This window comes from Leptopilina heterotoma, unplaced genomic scaffold, assembly GCF_015476425.1.
Source record: "Leptopilina heterotoma isolate Lh14 unplaced genomic scaffold, ASM1547642v1 Lhet_192, whole genome shotgun sequence".
NCBI classification, from domain to species: Eukaryota; Metazoa; Arthropoda; class Insecta; order Hymenoptera; family Figitidae; genus Leptopilina; species Leptopilina heterotoma.
The window spans coordinates 164,879-190,193 of record NW_025110911.1 but is presented as its reverse complement, the minus strand read 5'-3'; the positions used below and the strand labels follow the sequence as shown (position 1 = coordinate 190,193).

Below are 25,315 nucleotides of genomic sequence, written 5' to 3'. Positions count from 1 at the left end.
TTTATCTAATTGTTTTAATCATAAAATCTATCGTTTGAAATTGTGCATATTTATCATTCTAAGTATTTTGTCACAATAATATTTAAAAAAAAAAAGAAACAATTTAATAGATACGTACAATTTAATTTCTAAGATAAGAAAATATAGTCGGCACCGAGTTGTAAAAAATATACATGTATTTAAATTTAGAAAGGCAGTATTAACTTTTTCATTGCTATCATTGCTGTTCAATTCGTAAAGCTCTTTTTTAATTTAAAAAAAAAATCTTTTTCAAGCCATAGTTTACAGCAAATAAGCGATAAATGAAAAAAACTTCAAGTGCCTAGCAATTCCTGTCAATAATTAATAAAAAAGGGAAATTGTATTTCTGTTCTTTTGAGATTCAATTTCTAAATTTCTAATTTTTTTTAATTTTCAGTTTAATTATATATAGATGCTTAAAGGAGAAAAAGAAAAAGTTACTGTTATAATTTAATTATAATTTTCATCTTTTATTTTTTGCTTAACTGTAAGCACATAAATAGTTTCGCTAAAAATAATTTCCGTTTTATTAATTATTGACAGAAATTGTTTAGCGCCTTTATTTCGAAACATGTGTAAAAGTGAGATTTAAAAAACGAACATTGTATCAAATGAATTTTCAGCTTTAAGTACATATCTGTCTAAACTCTTCGCCTTTAGTAAAAAAAAATCCATATCTTTTCTAAAAATCTAAAAACGCTATTCTGTATTTAAACATATTATATATACTTACGTAATCCAAATGAGATTATTGAAAAAAATGTACAAGTACGAAAATAAAAAAACAGTCTAAAATTATAATTCTAATTCAATTGTCATTTAGAAGAGATCATTTAGTAATAGAAAAAATTCGATTTCCAATACGAGAATTATTTCGCTAAACAGTCTTGAAATTTCCGTTTTAAAATTGAACATCAATTTTAATTGATTATTATAAATTAATTATTTTTAATTAATCACTTAAAATATTGTTAACATTTTTTAAGTGATTACTAAAAATTGAAATTCAACTTTTACTATTGATAGATTTTTCCCCGTTAATTGAATTTAATTCACCTTGAATTTCAGCAAATGTTTTGCCTTTAGTCTCGGGAACACAGTAAATAATAAATACAACTCCAATAAAACACGACATAGAGAACCATAGAAATGAAATTTCCACTCCCGATGAATCGGAAATGACTTGAAATAATTTTGTCACACTAAATGCTACAAGACCGCCCCAAATATTTGCCGAGCAAACAGCAAAACCTTTAATATCGGTGGAAAATAATTCCCCTAACATCATATATGTGAGTGGATTTAAACCAACTGAAATTATAAATTCATAGAATATTATTGAAATTACTAAAATATAACCATATGGTTTCATATCTAATTTTAATTGATTTTTAAGATAAAAGAAAATGCTGCTAATCAACAATGAACAACCAGCGAGAAATGTTGTATTTATCAATAATGGTCGACGTCCAATTTTATCGACAAGAATCGCCGAAAATATTCCGGCAATTATTTGGAAAATATTGAGAATTATCACCTCGATTGACGCTGATAATTGTGTTTCTGCCTCGTCCATTATTTTCTGTCAACATTTTGTTTTCAAAAACAAAAAAAAAGGTATTTTCAATTTATTTTTTGTAAATTTTTTCTTTAATTAAATATGTACAGGCCTTGGATAATATCGTTAATTTACGAAAAGATTTTAATTAAAAATTCTGTAAAATAATTGAATATTTTAAGATTTGTAGTAAAAATATTTAGGAACAAAAACTTCAAAATTCTAAACAATTTAGTTTTCCGAAAAATTTCAATAAGAAATTAGTTGAATTTTTAAAAATACTATTAATTGAATAATTTTTGAATAATTGAAATTTTATAAAATTTAATTGAAAACAATTGAATTTCAAATTGTATTTTCAGGAAAAATTCTTTCACTTTTTTTGAATAATTTAATTCTTGAAGAAAAAAATGAAAATTATCAAAAATAATTGGAGTAGAGAAAAATATAAGTTAAAAATTTTAGAAAATAATGGAATATTAGAAGAGTCTACAAGAAAAGTAGTAGAAATTTTTAAGAAATAATTGAATTTCAAAAGGTTTTTGAATTAAAATTTTTGAAGCTATGAATTTTGAATAATTTCAATCAAAAATTTCTAATCAATTTAGTTTTTTTGAAAAATTTTAATTCAAAATTTTTTTGAAATTAGTTATTTATTAGTAATTTTTTTTGGAATTATTACAATATCTATCCAATTGGAAAATAAGAAAATAAATTGTATTTTAAGTGAAATTTCTTTCACTTTTTTTTGCATAATAATTTAATTCTCAAAGAAAGAAATGAAAATTATCAAAAATAATTGAATTAGAGAAAAATATGTGTTAACAATTTTAGAAAATAATTAAATATTAGAAAAGTTTACAAAAAAAGTGGTAGAAAATTTTAGAAATAATTGAATTTCAAAAGGTATAAATTGAGATTTTTGAAGATTTGAATTTTTAATAATTTCAATTAAAAACCCTACACAACTTAGTTTTGTTTGAAAAATGTCAGTTTAAATTTGTTTAAAATTAGTTAATTATTAGTAATTTTTTTATAACTTATAAATTAATTGGAATTATTATAATATCTATCCAATTGAAAAATTCTAGAAAATAATTAAATTTTTAGAAGAAATACAGAATTATATTTTTTTAGAATTAATTAATTTTCAAAAAGGTTTGAAAGTTTTTTAAATTTTAACTCAGGTGGAAAAATATATTACTATAAGTATTAAAATATTTATTTAATAAGATTATTGAATTATTAAATTTAAGAATTCTGGAAAAATTAGAATTTTGAAAAATTTTATTTACAACTTTTTTGAAGATACATAATTGAATGTCCGAAAGTAATAAATTCAAAACTTGTCAAAAAAATTAAAATTTCGTCAATCAAAGTTTTATTTGAAATAAATTCTATATTTCGGAGAATTTTATTCCAATTTTTTAAAAATAATCTTGTTTTTGAAAAAAAAAAATGTTAGGGAAATAATTGACTTTTCCAAATAAATTTAAATTAAAGCTGATGTGGAATTAAAATTAAATAAAAAAATTATTAAAGTTTTTAATAATTTTGGTTAAAAATTGTAGAAAATAATTAAATTAATTGTTATTATTATATATTATTATTATTGTTTTGCATCTTAAAGTCGATCCGAGGCCTGTATATAATATTTGAAAAGTTAAGACTGTAAAAATAAAAAAAAGAATACAAAAAATACTTTAATTAATAAAGTGAAATCCCCTCTTCTGGGAATCGAAATAAATATTATAATAAATTATAATTTAAATCTAATTTTAGAAATAATTATTTTTCAAATACTAAAAACAGTTAATAATTATTTCTCAAAGATAAAATAAATAATAATTTCTTATTTTTTTTTAGAAAGAAGAAAAGCAAACCTGAGTATAAGATTCAATAGCGGCTAATCCACTGAACTGAAGAATCAACTGCAGACCAAAACAAATGATAACAGCCTTCTTATTCCCAGAGGTACGAAAAAGATACCAAAATTTTCTTTTATTCGACAAATCCTGAATGACAGTTTCATTTATTTGTTCCAGTTCTTCAAATAATTTATTATCATCTCCATAGTGTCTCAAAAATCGAAGACTATTCAGCGCATCATTTTTTCTATTCTTCACCAGAAGATAATACGGTGATTCAGGCATCCAAATGAAAGTGATGAAAAATATTATCGGAATAATTGCACAACAATAGCCCATTATTGTATAGGAGACATAGGGTCCAATTGCGTGACTATAAAGTTCACCGAAATGCATCATTAACTTTAAAAATGAACCTAGTGTACCACGAATATTTTTGTCGGCAATTTCACCGATATATATTGGACACAATGTATAGACACTTCCCATTCCAATTCCACTGATGAAACGCGCAATGAAGAGCGTATGTGGTTCATGGGAAATTAGAATTAAAATCCATCCAATCATTAGGGGAATATTTGTAAGAAGTAAACTTATCTTACGACCAATACGATCGACAATAAGTGAGGCAATAATGCATCCTGGAAGTGAGCCGAGCATGAGGAATGATGTGACCCAAGCGGCATTTGCACTCGATAATTGTAGAGGTGAATCTGATGATGAGTTTAATAAATTTGGAATTATTGGCGATGTCCATCCAATATTTGTGCCAAGTATTATCATTGAAATTGTGGCTGAAAAAAGAAATACGGGTAATGAAATTTAATATTTAATATAATTAATTTTATTTCTGGCACCGATGCTAAAATTAAACTAAATATTAAAAGTCTACTTTTTCAATATTTTTAATACTTTTAATCAAATTCTTGTAAATAATTCAATTTTATTATTTTCATAATTAATAAAATTATTCTCAAGAATTTAATTATTTTTAGAAAAGTTAAATAAATACTTCGAAAATATTTAATTATTTTCATAAATAATAAAATTCTTCGAAAGAAATATTTCAATTCCAAAAATTTTAATTTCGCTTCGCCACCAGTTCGTTCCAAAAAAAGTGCTCATTCAAAAATTGCCAACTGCTCGCACTCGTTACGAAATATACTATTCTTTATTTTGTTTTTATTTTTTTTGATTTAATAATATTATTTTTATTTCTCAAATAATTCAAAAATATTTTTACTAATCTAAAAAAATTATTAATATTATTATACTAGTCATTATTTCCTTTGATTCTAAAAAATTAGCATTTTGTAACAAACATTTTAGAAAATTAACAAATGTAATTCCTGTAAAATATTTTCTTTTTTTTAATATAAAAAACTTTATTACTTAACAAAATTTTGACTTCTTCCTTGACTCTAAAGAATATTCTGATTCTCTCTAAAAATGATTAGATACTCCAAAAAATGTTCCATTACATTTATTTACGAATTTCTTTAATTCTAAAATTATTTAAAAACATCAATTACTTCTTTTCTAAATAAATTTTAATCATTATTATTTTCCCACAGGAATAAATTATTTTTAATAATTTTTAAAAAAAGTTCTTTGAGAATTTTAAAATCCATTTGTTTACGAAATTGAAATTATTCAGAAATTCTTCAACTAAATACGAATAAAAAAAGAAATATTTCAAATAATTTCAGAAAAAAATTCAATTAAACTTTTTTAAAATAATTAATTCTACAGAATTGTTAGTTATAAGTATGAAAAATACAAATTTTTAAAGAATTTGATTTGGAACCATTTTAAAATTTAATTATTTCTTAAAATTCATGCTATAATGCTTTTAATATTTAATTATTATGTAGAACTTTAACTGAAATTCATTTTGAAATAAATTTTTATTAGAGAATTCAATAATTTGAATGCAAAAATAAATAACTTATTGAATAATTAAAATTTCTTAAAATTTAAGTCTGATAAAGAATTTTATCAAAACATTTTTAAATTCATTTTTTGAAGGCACAAATATGAAATTTTATGCAAAGTTAGCAAAGCAGTGATATATTTTGTAAATTTCAATTTTTAACGAAATTTTTAAAAATTTTTTAATTATTTTTTGTGATTAAGTAGTTAAGTGATTAAGTACCAGTTTTTATTGTTAATAGGCATTATTATTAATACTAGGAGAAACTACACGCGCGTTTTTTTAGCTGTCACCTGTAATAATTTCAAAAGATAACATTTTTGTAATTTTTCATAAATTTTTCGAAGAATTTTTTATTGAAATTTTGTAAAGATAATCGAATTTCTTTTGAGTAATGATAATAATAATAATAATAAATTAAATACTTTGTTTGGCAGGCGTGACATTTACTACTTATTTATATTATTTATAAAAAAATTTTAAATACAAATTTCATAAAATTCAATTATTTTTTTAATTTTTAAATAAAAAATTATTCCAAAATAATTAATAAAAAATAATTTATTCTCGATAGTTTTTTAAAAATTAAATTATTTAAGAAAATTAATTTTAAATCTGTAAAGTCTAATTATTGTTAAAGACAGGAAGAGTTTGAAATATATAAAATCTTTTCAATGCTCAAGAATAACATTCAGAATTTTCTTATGAATTCTTGAAATTGAATATTATTCCAGCACTTTTGACAAAATTTTCTGGCTTTTTCCTGATTTCCCTGAATAAATTTAGAAAAATAGTGATTTTGTGTAGAATTCTTTTGAATAATTGAATTTTTGAATGTTAATGATATGAAAATAATATTAATTAATTTTGACTAGAAAACTATTAGAAACCAAATAACAAATAAATAATTAATTATAATTAAATGTATTTTATTTTTGATAATTAATAAGTCAAAAATAATGTAATGAACATATTTTTCATTATCGTCTCATTGGCATTCACGCTTTCATTAATTTTCATGTGACATGTAATGTAAAAATTACATTATTGTTATATATATGTTAAAAGTGAAACAAGAAACTTCACGCGCGCTTTAGCGCGCGTTATTTGTGCTCGTATACATTATAATAATCGTAAGTTTCCTTTCCGTTAGCAAATTATCTGCATTCATTTGTTTGTTTTGAATATTAATTTTTGTGGGTTATTTTTATTTTTTTTAATGTCAAAAAAAAAAACGAAAAAAACTCGTTTTATTCACTTCACAAAATTGACAAAAATTCCATTCCATATTTTTTATTTTCCTGACTTTTTCCTAATTTTCATCAAAAATATTTACTTTTTTCTTATCCTGCTTATAAATTGAATTTCTGCTACGAATTTTATTATTCATGAAATTTAAAATAATTTAATTCTTGCGAAGAATTTTATAAAAATTTTTAAATAAGTCATTTCTTTCAAATAATTTTTTGCAAATTCTAATTTAAATAATTGAATTGATTAAAATTTTTATTATTCATGAAAAGAATTGGATTTTTACAAACCATTTTTTAAATAATTGAATTCTATTTGGAAATTTTATGAAAATAGTAGATATTGAAAATCATTGAATTGCGAAAATTGTTTAAAGATAATTAAATTTTACAAAGAATTCTATTAAAAAATTTGTCAATAATTGAATGTCTGTGGGAAATTTTATTAAATTTTTTTAACTTAGAATGTTTTCAGGACAAATTTATTTGATTAAATTTTGTTGAAAATAATTAAATTTCTAAAAAACATTTTATTATTTATGAAAATAATTGAATTCTTGCAAACGATTTACTAGAACTTTTTAAAATAATGGAATTTTCAAGAAGAAATTTATTATTTTTAAAAATAATTGAATTATTGTGATGAATAGTATTGTTCTTTATGAAAATAATTGAATTTTTAAAAAAATTTTATTAAAATACCTCAAAATAATTGAATTTTCGGGAGTAATTTTTTTATTTATCTTTAATAATTGAATTCTTTGGAAAAATTATTTGTGTAAATAATTGAATTCTTAGAAAAAATGTTATTAAAATTTTAAAAAATTGAATTATTTCAAAAAAATTTAATTAAAATTGTATTTAAAACAATTAATTTCATCCGAACAATTTTATTAAATTTTTGAAAATAATTATTCAATTCTTCCATAGAATTTAAAAAAAACATTTTTTTAAATAATTAATTTTTGTCGAGGAATTGAAATTAAGTTTTTAAGAATAATTAAATTTTTGAGCAATTCAATTGTATTAAAAATAATTGAAATCCTGCTATAAATTTTATTATTTATGAAAATAATTGAATAGTTTTTAATTTGAATAGAATTTTATTATAATTCTCAAAAATAATTGAATTACAGAAAAGAATTTTATTATTTTTGAAAATAATTGAATTATTGTGGAAAAGCTTATTAAAATATTTAAAAAGTATTGGATTTTTGTAAAAAATTTTATTATTTTTGAAAGTAGGTGAATTCTTTAGTAGAATTTTATAAACATTGTTTTAAATAATTATTTTTTCGAAATATAATAAATATTATGAAAATTTTATTATTTAAAATAATTGAATTCTTGTGTGAAAACTTTATTTGTGAAAATAACTGAATTTTTCGATTATTAATTTAAAATAGTAATGAAAATAATTGAAATTCTTCGATGAGTTTTATTATTTATGAAAATAATTAAATTCTTGCTTAGAATTTAATCAAAATTTTTTTTTAAATTGATTTTTCATAAAAAATTTTATTATTAGTGAAAGTAATTGAATTATTGTGAAAAATAAATTGCATAAAATTTTGTTAAATAATTGATTTTTTCGAAATTTTTTTGAAAATTAGCAAATTTAAAATAGTGGAAATTCTTTTAAAAAAAATATAATTTATATTCTCTGTTCAGAAAGTTGAAGATTATTTTTAATTTAGGTGTCAAATATCAATTTTTACGAAATTCAATTTACCTCGTACAAGAAAGTTTAATTATTTTCAATTTTGAAAATCTGATGTAAAATTTGAAATTAGTATCAAAATTTGTTAAAGTTTTTTTATGTACTTTAAAGTTTAGAAATATAATATAATTTGAAAATTTAATTCTAATTAGTTTTTCAGTTATGTGTCATAATAAGTATTTCTTTAAAAATTATTTAAATTAAAATGACTTGAAATTGTTTACAATAAACAGTGTAATACAACATTCCCGCGCGCTTGCGCGCGGATAATTTGGCTAGTTTCTTAATAAGAATTCAATTATTTTCATAATTGATAAAAATTGTACTTCGCCGCCTCGTCCTCTAGATCACACAGGTAGTACCGTGGTATTATACGTTCCGCCACAATAATTTCAAAGTTAAAAACTTTTAGCGCCTCCAACAGGTGGCGTCCTATTATCTAGCCCTCTGCTCGTCATTACGTTGTATTGTGCGTTCCTTGCAACATCGCGTCTCTCGTTGTTAAAAGAAAAATGAGTTCATCGTCAGGAGAAAATTCATCATCCGAGAGTGACCGTCGTCATCATAAGAAGAGGAAAAGGAGCTCATCGAAAAACATCGATCGAAAAATAAAGAAGGCGAAAAAAGAACTTAAGAAACTCAAGCGTGCTCGATCACGCACTCGCGCGAGTTCATCGTCATCAGCCAGTTCACGATCAGTGTCGCCTAAAACGGTAAGATCAAACAAGAGGCATAGCCCGAGAGGCAAATCTCCTCTCCCTTACAGGAAAAAAGACGGACACGACAAACGATCTCGAGACCGAGAGTCCAGATCGCCCGGAAGGCGAAGTAAAGAACGTACCCCGCGAGGGACGCCGTACTTCAGTCCCGGCAAGAAACAGCGAGAGGTTAGTCCTAGAGATAACCCAAGCACAGTTTCAGGAAGTCGCTCGCGATCCAGAAGTTTTTCCCGTTCTCGATCCATAACCCCATCAGGAAATTCGTCAAAAAATTCGCACCGTTCACATCAAAAAACAAATCAAGATGGCGGCGAAAACGTGGCCAAAAAAGACGCCAGTTCTCTGTCGGTAACAGCTGAAAACTCAATGCTAATGTTGTTAGGGGAGGGCGCGCCAGAGGACGCGCATCCCAGCGAACCGATACATAACACTGTTGCTGATCTGTGGATAAAAATATTACAATTTGGATTGCCGCCAGATGCCTCTAAAGCGCTAATAAAAAAATATCAGCTACCAGAAAACTGTTTGCTGATGGGAGCGCCTCAGCTGAACCAGGAAATAAAATCTGGTATGGGAGTGACAGCCTTAAAAAAGGATCAACACCAAGTGACAGCTCAAAACAAACTCGGTGCTGCGATTAGTGCCTTAGGTCAAGTATTAACAGTAGTGCTACAAATTAAAAAAGAATCTAAAGATCTTGACGCCGCTACATTGGTGAGCATATTTTCGACATTGTGTGACATCGGCAGAATATTGACCGATATCCAGCATGGCCTGTCGATGACGCGGAGGTCATTTATAGTGCCGACGTTTAGCATCTTGTTAAAACAAATAGCCGATGTAACGCCAGTGGACACTTATCTTTTTGGCGAAAACTTATCGGAGAAACTTAAGTCTGCGAAGGAAGTGGAGAAGTCCGCGAAAGACATCACCAAATCCAACCAAAGTTCAAGTAAAAGTTACGTGAACAACAAGGAGAAGTTTGCGGGGCCGCCAAAAAATAAGAGCAATTTAAACTACAAAACCCCCTCCTCCAAGAAGAACTATCCGAACACGAATTTGAGGAAGAGGGGGCAAGAATCGAGGACACCACGCAACCAGCCATATCGTCGTCAAAGGACCCAGTGGTAAGTTATAAAGCAGGTCGAATAAAATATTTTATTAGCGAATGGGAAAAGCTGACACTCGATCCCTCCATACTGAAATGCGTTCAGGGTTACAGTATACTTTTTGATAGCACTCCGACGCAGTTGTTTAAACCAACAGAACCTCAACTTTCCGTTGAAGAATGTGTCAGGATGGTAAAAGCCATTTCCCACATGCAAGAAATAGGTGCTGTTTTCCCATGCGACCCGTGCGAAGGTGAATTTTTATCTTCTTTTTTCTTAAGGCAAAAATCTAACGGCGATGACCGATTTATTTTAAACCTTAAGAAACTGAACAAATTCATCACAGCAACTCACTTTAAGATCGAGGACCTTAAAACAGCCTTGCGGCTAGTAAGTAGAAATTGTTTCATGTCGGTGATTGATATCAAAGATGCTTATCTTATGATACCAATAATAAAAGAACATAAAAAATTTCTCAGATTTCGTTTTCAGGGGGTCACTTACGAATTTAGTTGCTTACCTTTTGGGCTTTGTACAGCACCACTGGTTTTTACAAAACTATTAAAGCCGGTGGTACAAGTACTAAGAAACCAGGGCATTGTCTTAGTCATCTACTTGGATGATATACTAATCATCGCTGAGACTGAGAAGCAATGTGGGAAAAACGTCACGATAGTTCGATCTCTTCTTAACAAACTGGGGTTCGTTATAAGCGAGAAGAGTCAACTCAAACCTTCAAGAATATGCACGTTTTTAGGTTTCGTTATAGATAGTGAAGCATTTTGTGTTCGACTAACAGATAAAAAACGAGTATCAATAGATCAAAAAATTCAAATCTTTTTAGGTAAAAAGACCTGCAAAATAAAGGAGTTAGCTCAATTTCTCGGAACATTGGTGGCTGCCTGCCCGGGAATCAAATACGGGTGGCTCTACACCAAAAGGTTAGAACGCGAGAAATATTTAGCTTTAGGAAATTGCGGTAATAATTTTAATGCTACCATTTCCCTCCCTAACCTGATTCAACCTGATTTGCAGTGGTGGTCTCTTAACGTAAAAACATCAACCAACCCAATCAGAGAATCTAAATTTGCAATTGAAATTTTCACAGACGCTTCGCTAACAGGTTGGGGCACGTTCTGCGATGGAAAAGTGGCTAACGGTCTGTGGAGCAAAAAGGAGCAGGAACTCCATATTAACGCATTAGAATTGATGGCCGCGTTTCTAGGGTTAAAATGCTTCGCCAAAAATTATTCTGAGTGTGAAATCCTCCTTCGTATGGACAACACGACGTCCATTGCCTATGTAAATAGAATGGGTGGGATTAAATACCCTAAGTTAACCTATCTTGCCAGTGAAATCTGGAAGTGGTGCGAGAAAAGAGACATATGGGTCTACGCGTCTTATCTACCGTCAAAAGCCAACGTAGATGCAGATGAACAGTCACGTATCCTTCCTGAAGAAACGGAATGGGAACTGTCAGATAGGTCATTCAAAAAATTAGAAAGAGAATTAGGGCCATTTAATATAGATCTGTTTGCGTCTAGAGTCAATGCCAAATGTAGGAAGTATGTGTCCTGGAGACGAGATCCAGACTCCATACTTGTCGACGCTTTCACTATGGATTGGCGAGATCAGCTTTTCTATGCATTCCCTCCTTTCGCACTTATCTTGCGAACCCTTCAAAAAATAAAAATCGACCAAGCCGAAGGCGTGGTTGTGGTACCAAGGTGGCCTACCCAGCCTTGGTACCCATTATTCATGTCTTTAGTCGTATCAGAAATTATTACTTTCAAGCCAAGTAAAAAACTTCTTTCTTCCCCTCACAGAGATCTACATCCGCTTCACCACAGCCTTTCCCTGGTAGCAGCTCGCTTATCAGGGACGGTTTCAAAAGCAGAGGTGCGACAGAGGAGGCTGCAGAGATAATGGCGAAATCAATCACGGAGAAAACCATGAAGCAGTATGCAAAACCGATCCATCTATGGTGGGAACATTGTCGAGACAATCGCTGCAGCCCGTTTCATTGTTCGACGTCAGAATGCCTAAAGTATTTTACGAAAATTAACGAGAGCACAAAATCCTACAGTACTCTAAATGTACATAGAGCAGCTCTCTCACTTCTTATGGGCAATGAGCTTGGAAATAACGCAAGTATTAAAAGATTCTTCAAGGGTATTGCTGTCCTAAAGCCGCAGAAAGCAAAATATAATACCACCTGGGACCCGAAGCCGGTGCTGGATTACCTCTCATCTTTTTATCCTATTAACAATCTTACACTCGAAAAATTAACGAAAAAACTGGTTACAATACTTGCCTTGTGTACTGCACAAAGAATCCAAACTCTAACGCTGATTGAACTACAAGACATTAATCTGAGAACAGAGCCTATTACAATAAAAATCCCCGCACGAATAAAAACGACGAGGAGAAATGGCTACCAACCTTGTCTACAAATCCCGACCTTCACAGATAAACCTGAAATATGCGCCGCTACCACGCTTCGAGAATATATCCAAGTAACCAAGGCACTTAGACAAGGCAACCAGGAAAATGGAAAACTACTCATTACCGTCAATAAACCGCATCGACCTGCAACTGCTCAAACAGTCAGTCGCTGGATTAGGGACACTCTACAAGCCAGTGGTATAGATACGGAGACATACACCGCTTATAGCACTAGGCATGCGTCAACGTCAACCGCTGCCCGTCGAGGTGTAAACGTCGACTTAATTTGCAAAGCAGCTGGTTGGACAGCGAATTCTTCAACGTTTGCACGGTTTTATAACCGTCCCATTGTAAGTGAGGCTTCTTTCGCAGAAGCAGTCATTAGAAATTAAAAAAAAAAAGAAAAAAAAAAAAAAAAAAATCCTTTTATTTTATCACTATAATAATGTTTAAATAATCAAACGAACTGTTTCGTATTTATATATTTCGTATTCTTACAACATTGTTTCTAAAATATAATTAATAAAAATTATATGTTTAATTCAACAAAAACGCAAAACAGAAAAATCATTATTCACTTTAAAAATCTACCTGTGTGATCTAGAGGACGAGGCGGCGAAGTACAATTGAACGATTGAACGAACTTACCTAAAGTGAAGTTCAATCATAATTGTATAAGCCGCCTCGTCCTCTAGATCAAACCCACCACTCCCATAAACAAAAGTTGTTAATTTACCCGGTCATGATTTTTATTGCAACTGTTTTGCTAAACTTTCAAATGTAATGACGAGCAGAGGGCTAGATAATAGGACGCCACCTGTTGGAGGCGCTAAAAGTTTTTAACTTTGAAATTATTGTGGCGGAACGTATAATACCACGGTACTACCTGTGTGATCTAGAGGACGAGGCGGCTTATACAATTATGATTGAACTTCACTTTAGGTAAGTTCGTTCAATCGTTCAATTTTCCCAGGAATTCAAAGAATATTCAATATAATTTTAATAAAATTTCTCGAAAGAATTCAATTATTTTTAAAGAATTTTAATAAACTGCGTTGCAAGAAATTCAATTATTTTTAACATAATAAATTTTAATTTATTAAATTCTTGAAAACAATTTAATTTTCAAAATTTCTAATAAAATTCTTCCCAAGAATTCAATTGTTTTCAAATATTTGAATAAAATTCTTTCCAAAAATTAAATTATTTTAGATTCAAAATTATAAAAATTACAAAAATTATTACTTTATTTATTTTAAAATTCAAAACAAATTGTTAATTAAATACAATTTATCTTCTTTTTCTCTATTTTGTATCAATTGAATTTCTTGTTACTGGAATTTTTTTGCTATGTTTGAAAATTTTACCTGTCAGTGCCACTAAAATCTGAGACGAAGCTTGGGAACTTTTGTAAAATATTCTTGAAGGCATTTTTTTGTACTTGTTTTATATTTCTAATTTACAATATAGTTTGAACTTATGGCTTATTTTCATTTATATAGATATTTATTTTATATTCACTTTTTTTAGTTTTTAATTTATAATTTTTCTATGCTTTAATTTTGTGTTTGGGTTTTTAATTTTATCAATAATAATTTATAGATATCGATATTTATAGACAATGTTGACTTGACATTTTAAACTAAAATATTTTATGACTTTATCTTCAATTGGTTTAATAATTTGTTTTTTATTTATTTATCTTTTTTTTGTAAAAGAATAATTGTAGTATAATTTTTTTGCAAGTTGCTTTATTTCCGCACTTATTTAGATTAAAAAAATTATTTGTTTTAAATAATATATTATTTCATGTTTTTCCTTGCACGCACAAGTACATTTTTTCCCACTCTTTCTTCAAAAATGTAAAGAAAATATTCTACAGAATCGAATGTATGTACTATCTTTTACATAATTATTAAAACATAAATTTGTTTTGTTATCTATTACGTGCTTGTTTTTCATAAATTTGTGTTCATAATAGTAAAATACAAGTTTAGAAGGTCACTTTTAAATTCAATTTCTTTTCTGATTGACAAATCATATAAATTTTTTTTTTTAAATTAAATAAGTTTTTTATTCTTTTCAATTTTTTCATGTTTTTAAAAATTCTGTATTTATTTTTTTTCAAAATTATTTTAAAACAAAATTTTCGTCTATTTTATTTATCTCTTTGGAATTTTTATTTTTGTACAAGTGTAGATGATTTTAAGCTGCAAAAAATTGAATTTGAAAATTTAATATTAACCGACAGTTGATCAATTTAAAAAAAAAAAATTGAAACAATTGACGGAATCTGTTAGAAATATAGCTCCATAAGATAATTGTTATCTGACCCTTTGTAACTTAAGTGGGGATTCAGTAAAGTAGATTAAAGTCTCAGTCCTAGAAAAGTATTACACAAAACAATGTGACTTAAAATTGTCTCTCTTGAAAAATTCACTTTAATTTTATCTGCACTTTCTCGTTAAAATTGGCGTATTCAAAATCAATTTAAAGGTACATAATTATTTAATTATCATTATTGTTTTCCAAAAATTATTCGTCTATAGCATTTTTTTTTTATTTTTTTCTTTCTTATCTAAAAAATTAATATGTAATTAAATTTAAAAAAAAAAATTAAATTAAAAATTTTTTTTTATGTACTTTAAAGAAAAACCTTATTTTATTTTTCTCTTTCTGGAAAAAAATAATTAAATTTCAATTGTAATTTAATAATCATACGTTATTATACATTCTTGAGTTGAACTCCTCTTCAGATTAGATATATTTACATTCAAACATTGTGTACGTTCAAAATGATAAATTCTTCTCCGGGGAGGATAAGATAATATGTTATTATCAATATTTATTCTAACCTTATTCAAATTCTATTAAATTTATTTTTAGTTTCTTTCTATACTTTTAATTTCTTTCTGTATTTTTAGTTTCGTTCTATATTTTTATTTTCTTTCAGATATTCCTTGTTTCGAGTGGCAAAAAAACATGATGGGAATTTATAAAAATTTCCTTCTACTTTTAATCAGTTTATTACTGATTGATGCAAAATCATTGCATGTCAATAATAAGTCGGAGAAAAATTCAGTTGAAGTTTGTTCATTACCGGACAGTTTAATTGAAGAAATTGAATCATACGAAGAAACTGTTAATGAAATTGTAAAAACAGCTGTCAATGGCACATTGAAAGGTTTCACATGGAAGGAACTTGAGTTTTTTGTCGACAAATTTGGTTCTCGATTCACGGGCACGCAGAATTTGGAAAATTCTATAAATTACATGCTCGAGAAATCGAGGAATTTGAGTTTGGAAAATGTTCACGGTGAACCAGTTATGGTACCGCAATGGGTCAGGTAAATATTTGATTTTCATTTCATTAATAACAAGAATTTCAAATTTAGTTCTATGGAAATTTAATTTTGCGAATTAATTTAATAGAATAATTGAATTTTATAAAAATTTAATTCTATAAATTAATAGAATAGAATAGAATTTTATTCATTAATGTTACAAATTATTGTTTCACATCCTCTTCCAGCCTTTGGTTTCTTATTCACACTTACATAAACATATAATATAAAATATTAATATAGTATATAAATATATATATATATGTCAATACACAAAAAGAAATTATAAATTACATTTACATTAATACTCTCTTACGTAAAATTGTTTCTAGTTCATTTAGATTCTTACACAGGTTTTTATCACAATTGCCTTTCAATCCCTCAATTAGTCTACTCCTCCAAAGTTCCTTTGCACTTTTGCCTCTCCAATCTTGCCACCATGTTTTGGAGTCTGCTTTTAGCTCTTGGAGAACGGTATCACATTGGACTACGTGTTCCAAAACTTCTTTTTCCGACCTGCACCCTCTGCAGGATCTATCTGAAAAGCCCTTTTTCTCTTCTTTTATTGCATTTCCACATCTCCATCTAGCCCAGCCCTCTTTTTGACTTTTTGACATATCTTTCCTCCCCCAATATACCTCCATGTTTATTCCTTCTTTAATTGATTTGTAATATTCACAAAAGGACGATTTATCCACCTTTGACCAGTCCGTTTGTACGTCTTGTTCCAATTTAACTTTAATTAGCTGCCTAACTCTTGCCTCGACTTCCTCCACTGGTTTCCTATCCCACAGTTGATTAATAATCTGACCGTCTCCTAGACTCTTCAAGCACCGTTCCAAATCTTTCCCCCACTTGGATGGATTGTTGTTCTTAATTGCCCTAATTTCTTCCATCAGACACTTCCTTACCCACCTGTTTTCTTCCATTTTGTATATTTTTATCATGAAGTTGATCGATCTTTTAAATGCTTCGATCTCAATGCTCCTTCTTCCTGCCTCGAGCTTCCAGATATAGTCTGGCGTGTTCTTTGCTAAACCCATACTCATTTTAGTATATTTTCCCTGCAACCTCTCCAATTCCTCTCGTCTGCTCCAACCCCACAGTTCTACACCGTACATAGCTCCTGCTTTCACTGTTGAATCCATAAAGTAGAGTTTCCTTCTTAAGTCAGTGATTCCCGCCCTCATAGTCTCCCCCCAGACTTTATTTATCAGCAGTTGCGTCTTTCCTATTGCCTTATTTATATGTGCTTTGTAACTATTCTTGGTAGTGAACCAAAAACCCAGATATTTAAACTTTTGTACAATTTCCAATTGCACTTCTTTATACTTCCACTCTTTTTTACTTCTCCTGCCTCCATTACTAAAGACCAAAATCTTCGTTTTGTCCGTGTTCACTTCCAGCTGGTTTTCATCCGACCACCTTTCTAAAGTCTTCAGCATCCTTTCCAGTTCCTGGCCGTCTTCCGCTAACAGCACCACGTCATCAGCGTATATGAGTACAAATATTTTCACTCCATGATTTGAGCCTGATCCTACCGCCGTTCCTCCTTCCTTCTTTTCAGTCAGCGTTTCCTCCAGATCGTTTATAAAGATGTTGAAAAGTATTGGACTTAGTGGACAGCCCTGGCGTACCCCGTTATTTGTTTCAAACTTTCCTGTCACCTCCCCATCTATTAGAATTCCGTTCCAAGTTGTTCTATAAATCTCTTTCGTTACTTCTAAGAATTTTCCTTTAATTCCCATATCTTCCATCTTTTTCCACAATTTCTTTCTATTAACTCTGTCAAAAGCTTTTTTGAAATCAACAAAACATGTGTATAGTTTGCCGCCCTTTCGCCTTAGTCTATTGCCTATCAATGTGTTTAAAACAAAAATATGTTCTGCCGCTCCTCTTTTGCTTCTGAAGCCCCCTTGCGCCTCCGTCAGTTTATTTTGTTCTTCTAGCCACGCTCCTAACCTACTAGCCATTATTGTAGCCAGGATCTTATATCCAATATCAAGTAGAGAGATCCCTCTATAATTGCCTACTTGATTCTCGTCCCCACTCTTGTAAATAGGGAAGATAATTGCCATTCTCCAATCCTGCACAATTTCTCCTTTTTCCCAGATTTCTTTAATTAAGTTATACAGCTCTTCTTTACCGTTATCAGACAGGTTTGTCAAAAATTCCGTTGTAATGCCGTCCTCTCCTGCTGCTTTTCCTGCCTTCAATTTTCCCATAGCCTTCTGCACTTCTTCAAATTCCAGAGGTTTATTTAAAGCTTCTGATTCTTCTGCCATCCCGTCCTCTCTTGGTTCTTCTCTTTTTCCCTCTCTTTCCATTTCTTCAATCCCCTCAGGTTGCTCATTCAACAAGTTCTCAAAGTGTGCCTGCCATTCTCTTCCACTAATATTATTTTCTATACATTTCCGTTTCTTTCTGAACCAACTCATCGCTCTCCACCATTCCGACAAATTTTTGCTTTCTTGCACCTGTTTCTGTTTGTCATCTATCCACTTTTTTATTAGTTCCTTTCGTAGTTTTGCAGTTTCTTTCCTGCATGTCAAATATTCCATTTTGCTGCTCCAATCCCTTTTCTTTCTAAAAACGTGTAATTTTTTAAAAAGTTTCTTCCTCATTGTTCGATATTGACCATTGTCCCATCCATCTTCAAACGTTCTAGCGTAGTTTCCTTTTGACGTCATATTTACTTTTTCTGCCGTTTCATTAATTATCTGTTTAATTTTCTGCCACTTCGTTTCTATGCTAATAGAGTCCTCTATTCCTTCCATAGCTGCTACTGTTTCTTCTTTAATTTTCTCCCATATTTTGTCACTCACTTCTTTGTATTCCTCTCTTCTAGCCGCTTTCCATCGGAGTTTATATTTAGTTCTCTTCCTCAGATTCTCTGTGTTCTCTTCTCTCCTTGGGTCTCCCCAGTCTAATCTGTAAAATACCATTAGATGATCGGAGCCTTCCTGTGGAGATATCTTTAGTCCCTTGAACCATTCTGGTATGTTTTCTTCTTCCATTTTAATCAGTACTAAGTCAAGTACACTTCCCAGTCCCATACCATGTCCTACACATGTTATTTTTCCTTCCTCGTCTCCTTCAGCTCTGCCATTCATGATCATCATCGTTCTCCTTTCACACCAATCTATAAGTTTTTTGCCTTCTTGTCTAATTTCCTTATCTTCAGACTTCCTAAGTGGCCATTCGTTTACCTCGTCCATCCCACAATTTGCTACGCCTTGCTCTTCACCTATTCTGGCGTTTAGATCTCCTGCTACAATTATTTTTGCTTCTGTGCCTTCTAGATCATCAAGCTTTTCGTCTAAAACTTTCAAGAATTTCTTAATGTTTGAGGCTTTGTTATTGTATCCTGTGATTATTATATAATTAATCTTATTGTCCTTTTTAATGTCTATTTGCAAACCGAATTCCCATTCTGTTACTGACCACTCCATCTTCAGTTTCTTTTTTATTCCTATTAATTGCCCACCTCCTGCTCTTCCTCGTCCTGATTTCTCTCGGGTTGCTGCTTTTCCTTGCCACCAATAATTTTTGTTCAAACTCTTTAAAACCTTTTCCATTTTATCTTTTTCTACAAAGGATTCTTGAATAACTATCACATCTCCTCCTTCTAAAGCTTTCCAATTTTTCCTTAAATTACTTAATCCTTGAGAATTGAATTGAATTATCGTCAGCTCCCTAGCTTTCTGCTCTTTTTCTTTAGTCTCGAAATCTCCGCATGTTCCGTCTGTCATCTTTTTCCTGGCATAATCTTAATTCCCCTTCCAATTCATCCCACTTTAGCCAAGTGCCTTCTATTTGTATCATTTGATACACGACTTTTGATTCTTTCCCTCTTTGTCTCCATCTATCAGCCTCCTCTTCCAGGAAATCTTGGATATCTTTCTGTCGATCTGTTAGATCATCCATGATCCAAACACCCCATCCTAATCGATTCAATTTCCTTTTTTCTCTCATAATCTCCCTTTTCTTTGTCCATTCTTCTAAAGTAATTCTCCAACCATTTTTAATTCTTTCCATAGCGTTTACTCTTACCTCTATTTTCAACACATTCAAGATCCAACGCTCGAATTCCTCTTTCCGTTCCCTTGTTGTCAATGTTAGACCTATCACTATAATGTTTTTCTTCCTCGCCCACCTTTCCTTCTTCTCTACTTCCCAGTTTTCCTCGCCTAGCTGTATAGGTTGATTATTATTTGTCGGAGTTGGATTTGCACTTTCAAATTCTGCCCATTGATTACTCAAGTCATTTTCTCTTCCTGTTTCCTCGTGTCGTGTCTGTGAACGTTGTTGCCCTGTTGTATTCGACATATTTGATCTATCATGTTCGAGAAAGTTATCTTTCTGTAGAGTTTGCCTATTGTTTATATTTTTGTATTCTCTCTCCTTTCTCATAATTTCCTTTACGCAGGTTAATTCTTCGTTTTGGTCTTCGATTAGTTTATATAATCTTTTAATCTCCTCCCGGTATTTTGTATTCTCTCTTTTTAATTCCTCGTGGAAATTTTGTTTTTTAATTTCTTCTTCTTTTCTCTCCTTCAAGTCCTTCCTTATCGTCTCAAATTCTGTTCGCATAAGACTTTCCAATTGTGCCAATCGCGACTCCCACTTTTCTTCTATTTTAGATTCCCAATCCCTTCTATCTTCCTCCGGACAATCTTTTTTTCCTTCCTCATTTGCCTTGTATTTTGTATCTGTTTGAGTAGTCTTGTTATGTATATTGTTTTTCTGTGGTGTTCTTATTAATTGTTTCGTCGTTACAAATACATTATCAGCTTTTTCGCTAAAAGTTTCCTGCCTTTGGTTAGAATTGACATCCTCAGTTTGCAAGCCATTCCCGGTCACAACCTTGGGATTGTCTTCTCCTTTTTGTTTTTCGTTTTCATTTACCTGTTTATCTTTGCCTTCTTCGATTTCATTGTCACCTCCGGCCTTTGTACTACTAAATCCTTTCCAATAATTCTCTAGATTCTTCATTCCTGTTTCTTCTTTTCCGTTTTCTCCTTTTCTCGGTCTGCCTCTTCTCCTTTTTTTGCCTATTTCGCCTGTTCCTTCTTTATCCTCTGCGACAGTTTCCTCAAAAGATATTAAATCTCGTAAGTCACTCGTGAGTTCTTTCGATGCACTCTGGATGGCGCTCGCGTCGCTCGGTTTCTCTCCGGAAGTCCCAGAAACCGACTGAAGCGCCTCCAAATCACTTATCATCAAATCGTTCATAACCTCACTTTCTAAGTTTCTACACAAAACACTTCGTCCTACACAACACCCCGCACAACACTTATTACGGCTATCCAGTCCACAACCCTTTATTTAATCGTTCACAACACTTTTATGTATCGTAACAACCAGAAAGCCCTTTTTTTACGGATATAGCGAGAGCGTTTCTCGAGACGCGTGCACATGCCACTTTACTCAAACCGGAAGTCTCTATAAATTAATTTATATGCATAGAATTTAATTTTACGGAAATTCAATTATTTTACAGGATTGCCACAAAAATTTAATTTTGTTTTTCCCTGATTTCCAGATAAAATTTACACTTTTTCCTTGACCCTAAAGAATATTCTGATTCACTCTAAAAATAATTAAAAATGTTCTAGGATTACATTAATTATTTACGAATTTCTTTAATTGGAAAATTATTTGAAAAAATCAATAACTTCTTTTTTAAATAAATATTGAATTATTATTATTTTTCCGTAAGAATTAAAATTCTTCAAAACATTCAAATTCAAAACTTTTTTAAATTCAACAAGTTACAATAATTAAAGATGACTGAGTAATAAAATCATTATTTTATAATTATTATAATTATAAGAATTTCATATTGTAAAATGGAGATTTTCAAAGATTTTAATTTGAAACCTTTACAAAATTCAATTATTTCTAAAAATTCGAATTCTTATAGTAACTTCTCCAAAATTTTAAAATAATTAAATTCTTTTGACGAATTTTAATAACGTTTTTAAGAATAATTACATTTCTCGAGGAATTCGATCAAAATTGTATTAAAAATAATAGAAATTCTGCAATGAGTTTTATTATCAGGGTGTCTAACAAGGATTGAGAAAATAATTCCCTGACTTTTCGGGCTCTTTAAAAACACTTTACTTATTTGATAGTCTCTATCCTTTGATAAAAAATTTAAAATTATTAAAAATTATCAAAAATTCGAAAAACCGAATTTCTTAAAACTCAACATTTTTTCTTCTCTTTTATGGCATTTAGACTCACTATTTTTGGGCTCTTTAAAAACACTTTACTTATTTAATAGTCTTCACCCTTTGGTAAAAAATTTGAAATTATTCAAAATTCTGACTTTTTCCTGATTTCCCTGACCTGTGACATCCCGATTTTAATTTTAATTAATTTTTAATTTTTAAATTAAAAAAGTGTTACAATTGTTTTTTTCTTTTTGAAGGGGTTCAGAATCAGCAACTCTTCTTCTACCTCGTCTGAAGGATATCGCGCTTTTGGGACTCGGATATAGTATTGGAACACCGATTGGTGGAATTACAGCATCGGTGATAGTTGTTCGAAGTTTTGCCGAATTGAAGCAAAGAAAAAATGAGGTAATTCTAATTATTTTGATTTAATGTCAAGAACAAGAGAAATTTTTTCTCAACACTTTATATATTTTAATTTTTTTAAAAATTTTGAATTTCTATTTTTTTTAATTCTTTTAATTTAAGATTCCGGGCAAAATTGTCGTCTACAATCAAGAATTTGAGACGTATGGAAAATCGGTGAAATATAGATCTCGAGGTGCTAGTGAAGCAGCAAAATATGGAGCTGTTGCTGCTTTAATACGCTCAGTGACACCATTTTCCATGTACACACCTCATACTGGAATGATGTCGTATGCGGAAAATATAACGAAAATTCCAGCAGCTTGCATTACTGTCGAGGATGCAAAACTTTTGTATCGACTTCAAAAAAGGGGTAAGAGTTTGTTTTTTTTCTCTGAATCTATATAAATAAAATGATTCTTTAATTAAAGTTATTCTTTATTTTTGGATTTTTCAAAATAAAATAATTATATTTTCTTATTTTCGAAATTCAAATAGAGAACTGAAAATTCTCTTTATTTTTGAATTTTTCAAAATGAAATTATTATATTTTTGTATTTTCGAAATTCAAACGGAGAACTAGACATTTTATTTATTTTTGGATTCTTAAAACCAAAATAATTATATTTCTGTATTTTCGAAAATCCCACAGAGAGAATAATCTTTATTTTTAGATATTTCAAAATGAAATTATAATATTATTATATTTTCGAACTAAAATTACATTATTTTAAAACATTTTATAGAGATTTTATAAGAATTCAATTATTTTTAATTAAATTCTACAAAAGAATTTAATTATGTTTAAAAATTTTAATAAAATTCTACTTTAGAATTAAATTATTTTCAAAAAATTGAAGTAAAGACTTTGAAAAAATTCAACTACTTTTATAAATAAATAATATTTATCACAGGAATTCCATTTTTTTTTATAGATTTCAATAAAATTCTTTACGGAAATTCAGTTATTTTGAAAAATTTTGAAAAGTCTTTAGAGAGATTCAATTATTGTAATTCCAATTTCAATTAAATTCCTCGAAAGAACTGAATTATTTTCAATACAATTTTAATCGAAAGAATTTAATTATTTTAAAGATTTTATTAAATTCTTCGCAAAAATTCAATTATTTTGAAAAATTATGATACAATTGTATATAAGAATTCATTTATTTTCAATGCAATTATAAAACAATTCCTCGAAAGAATTCAATTATTTTCAGAAAATTTAATAAAATTACTAGGAAGAATTCAATGATTTTTAAAATCAATAAAATTCTTCGCAGAAATTCAATTATTATCCATACAATTTCGATATAATTGCTCCAAAGAATTTAACTATTTTAAAAAATTTGAATGCCACGCTTAACCAAAATTATATTATTTTAAAAGATTTTATTAAGAGACTTTATAAAAAATTTTATTATTTTCTAATTTAGTAATGAATTCAACGCAGGAATTAAATTAATAAAATAAATAAATAAATACTTTGAAAAAATTCAATTACTTTCATAAATAATATTTATGGCAGGACTTCAATTTTATCAATATTTCTCAGCGAGAATTCAATTATTTTCATAATTGTAATAAAATTCTTTCCATCAATTCAAATATATTCAATACAATTTAGTTAATTAACTAATTCTAAAATCAACAAATGAATTTTAATTCCAATGAATTATATTTGATTAACATTAATTTGATTCAACAACTAATAATAAACTTTTACAGGCGAGCCTCTGAAGATAAAATTAAAAATGCAAGCGAAAATGCTGCCGGAATCGGAATCGCAAAACGCTATTGCTGAAATACAGGGAAATGTGGCACCCGAAAAAGTAGTTGTACTTTCCGGTCATATCGACAGTTGGGACGTCGGACAAGGGGCAATGGATGATGGAGGTGGTGCTTTTATTTCCTGGAGTTCTTTGGTGCTTTTGAAAAAATTGAATTTACGCCCGAAACGAACAATAAGGCAAGAAGTTTATTTTAATAAATTTTTTTGAAAATCAAAAAGACGAAAAAGTTTTATTTAATATTATTTTTTCTTTACAGAGCCATAATGTGGACGGCTGAAGAAATGGGCATAATTGGAGCCTCACAATATATTAAAAATCATGAAGCTGAGAGAAATAATTTCCAATTTCTCATGGAATCTGATTTTGGTACTTTTAAACCTCTCGGATTGGTTGTGAGTGGAAATAATGATGTTCAATGTATTGTTCAAAAAATCTTAAGGTTAGCAAACATTTTTCTGAAAAGGTATTAATTAATTAATGAAAAAAATAATTAACTATTAAACGTTTTCTATGTTTTTTCCTCCAGTTTACTGAAACCCTTAGGAAAGTTAAAAGTTCAAAAAGGAAGTGATGGCCCAGATATTGGAGAATTATTAAAAATGGGAGTACCAGGCGCATCATTAATGAATAAAAATGAGAAATACTTTTGGTATCATCATACGCAAGCCGATACAATCGATATCTATAAAAATACTGCCGATCTCGATCAAAATACCGCTCTTTTTGCTGCCGTTGGATTCGTAATGGCTAATTTAAGTATTGATCTTCCTCACGAAATTCTTTCTCAATAATTCCTCATTAACTCATTAATTTCTCATTAATATACAAAAATATGTAAACAAAAATCTCTCTATATTTACGAAAAAAATGATTTCTTCAAATATATGAGGTAATTTCTTTTTATTATAACAATTAACAGTCTCCAGTTATTTAATAATTTACCAACATTTACATAATTTTGTAAAAAT

The 25,315-nt window shown here is 29.1% G+C and overlaps 3 protein-coding genes across 3 annotated transcripts; 2 read left to right on the top strand and 1 right to left on the bottom strand.

The window, feature by feature from the left end:
* Positions 1–61: 61 nt before the first annotated feature.
* Positions 62–14,460, bottom strand: LOC122500955 (facilitated trehalose transporter Tret1-like). Its single transcript, XM_043610136.1, has 3 exons — positions 13,991–14,460; positions 3,463–4,241; positions 62–1,603 (listed from the first exon to the last, which is right to left on the bottom strand). The coding sequence occupies exons 1-3, from the start codon at positions 14,052–14,054 to the stop codon at positions 1,028–1,030; spliced, it is 1,419 nt and encodes a 472-aa protein (XP_043466071.1). The 5' UTR covers positions 14,055–14,460; the 3' UTR covers positions 62–1,027.
* On the top strand, positions 8,676–12,137 carry LOC122500957. Its single transcript, XM_043610137.1, has 2 exons — positions 8,676–10,196; positions 12,005–12,137. Coding segments are annotated over exons 1-2 (1,335 nt in total). The 5' UTR covers positions 8,676–8,862; the 3' UTR covers positions 12,006–12,137.
* Positions 14,461–14,967: 507 nt separating the features above from the next.
* LOC122500954 (carboxypeptidase Q-like) lies at positions 14,968–25,259 on the top strand. Its single transcript, XM_043610135.1, has 7 exons — positions 14,968–15,119; positions 15,577–15,970; positions 22,407–22,557; positions 22,678–22,927; positions 24,283–24,523; positions 24,604–24,786; positions 24,874–25,259. The coding sequence occupies exons 2-7, from the start codon at positions 15,606–15,608 to the stop codon at positions 25,136–25,138; spliced, it is 1,455 nt and encodes a 484-aa protein (XP_043466070.1). The 5' UTR covers positions 14,968–15,119; positions 15,577–15,605; the 3' UTR covers positions 25,139–25,259.
* Positions 25,260–25,315: the final 56 nt, after the last annotated feature.

Excerpts from the sequence above, each read along its gene's own strand:
- LOC122500955 (XM_043610136.1), bottom strand. The coding sequence starts at position 14,054 with ATGCCTTCAAGAATATTTTACAAAAGTTCCCAAGCTTCGTCTCAGATT. Across the intron at positions 4,242-13,990 it reads GATTTTAGTGGCACTGACAG|CCACAATTTCAATGATAATA; the intron begins GTAAAATTTTCA and ends TTCTTTTTTCAG. Across the intron at positions 1,604-3,462 it reads CTATTGAATCTTATACTCAG|AAAATAATGGACGAGGCAGA; the intron begins GTTTGCTTTTCT and ends AAATGTTGACAG.
- LOC122500954 (XM_043610135.1), top strand. The coding sequence starts at position 15,606 with ATGATGGGAATTTATAAAAATTTCCTTCTACTTTTAATCAGTTTATTA. Across the intron at positions 22,928-24,282 it reads GTATCGACTTCAAAAAAGGG|GCGAGCCTCTGAAGATAAAA; the intron begins GTAAGAGTTTGT and ends AAACTTTTACAG. Across the intron at positions 24,524-24,603 it reads CGCCCGAAACGAACAATAAG|AGCCATAATGTGGACGGCTG; the intron begins GCAAGAAGTTTA and ends TTTTCTTTACAG.
- LOC122500957 (XM_043610137.1), top strand. The coding sequence starts at position 8,863 with ATGAGTTCATCGTCAGGAGAAAATTCATCATCCGAGAGTGACCGTCGT.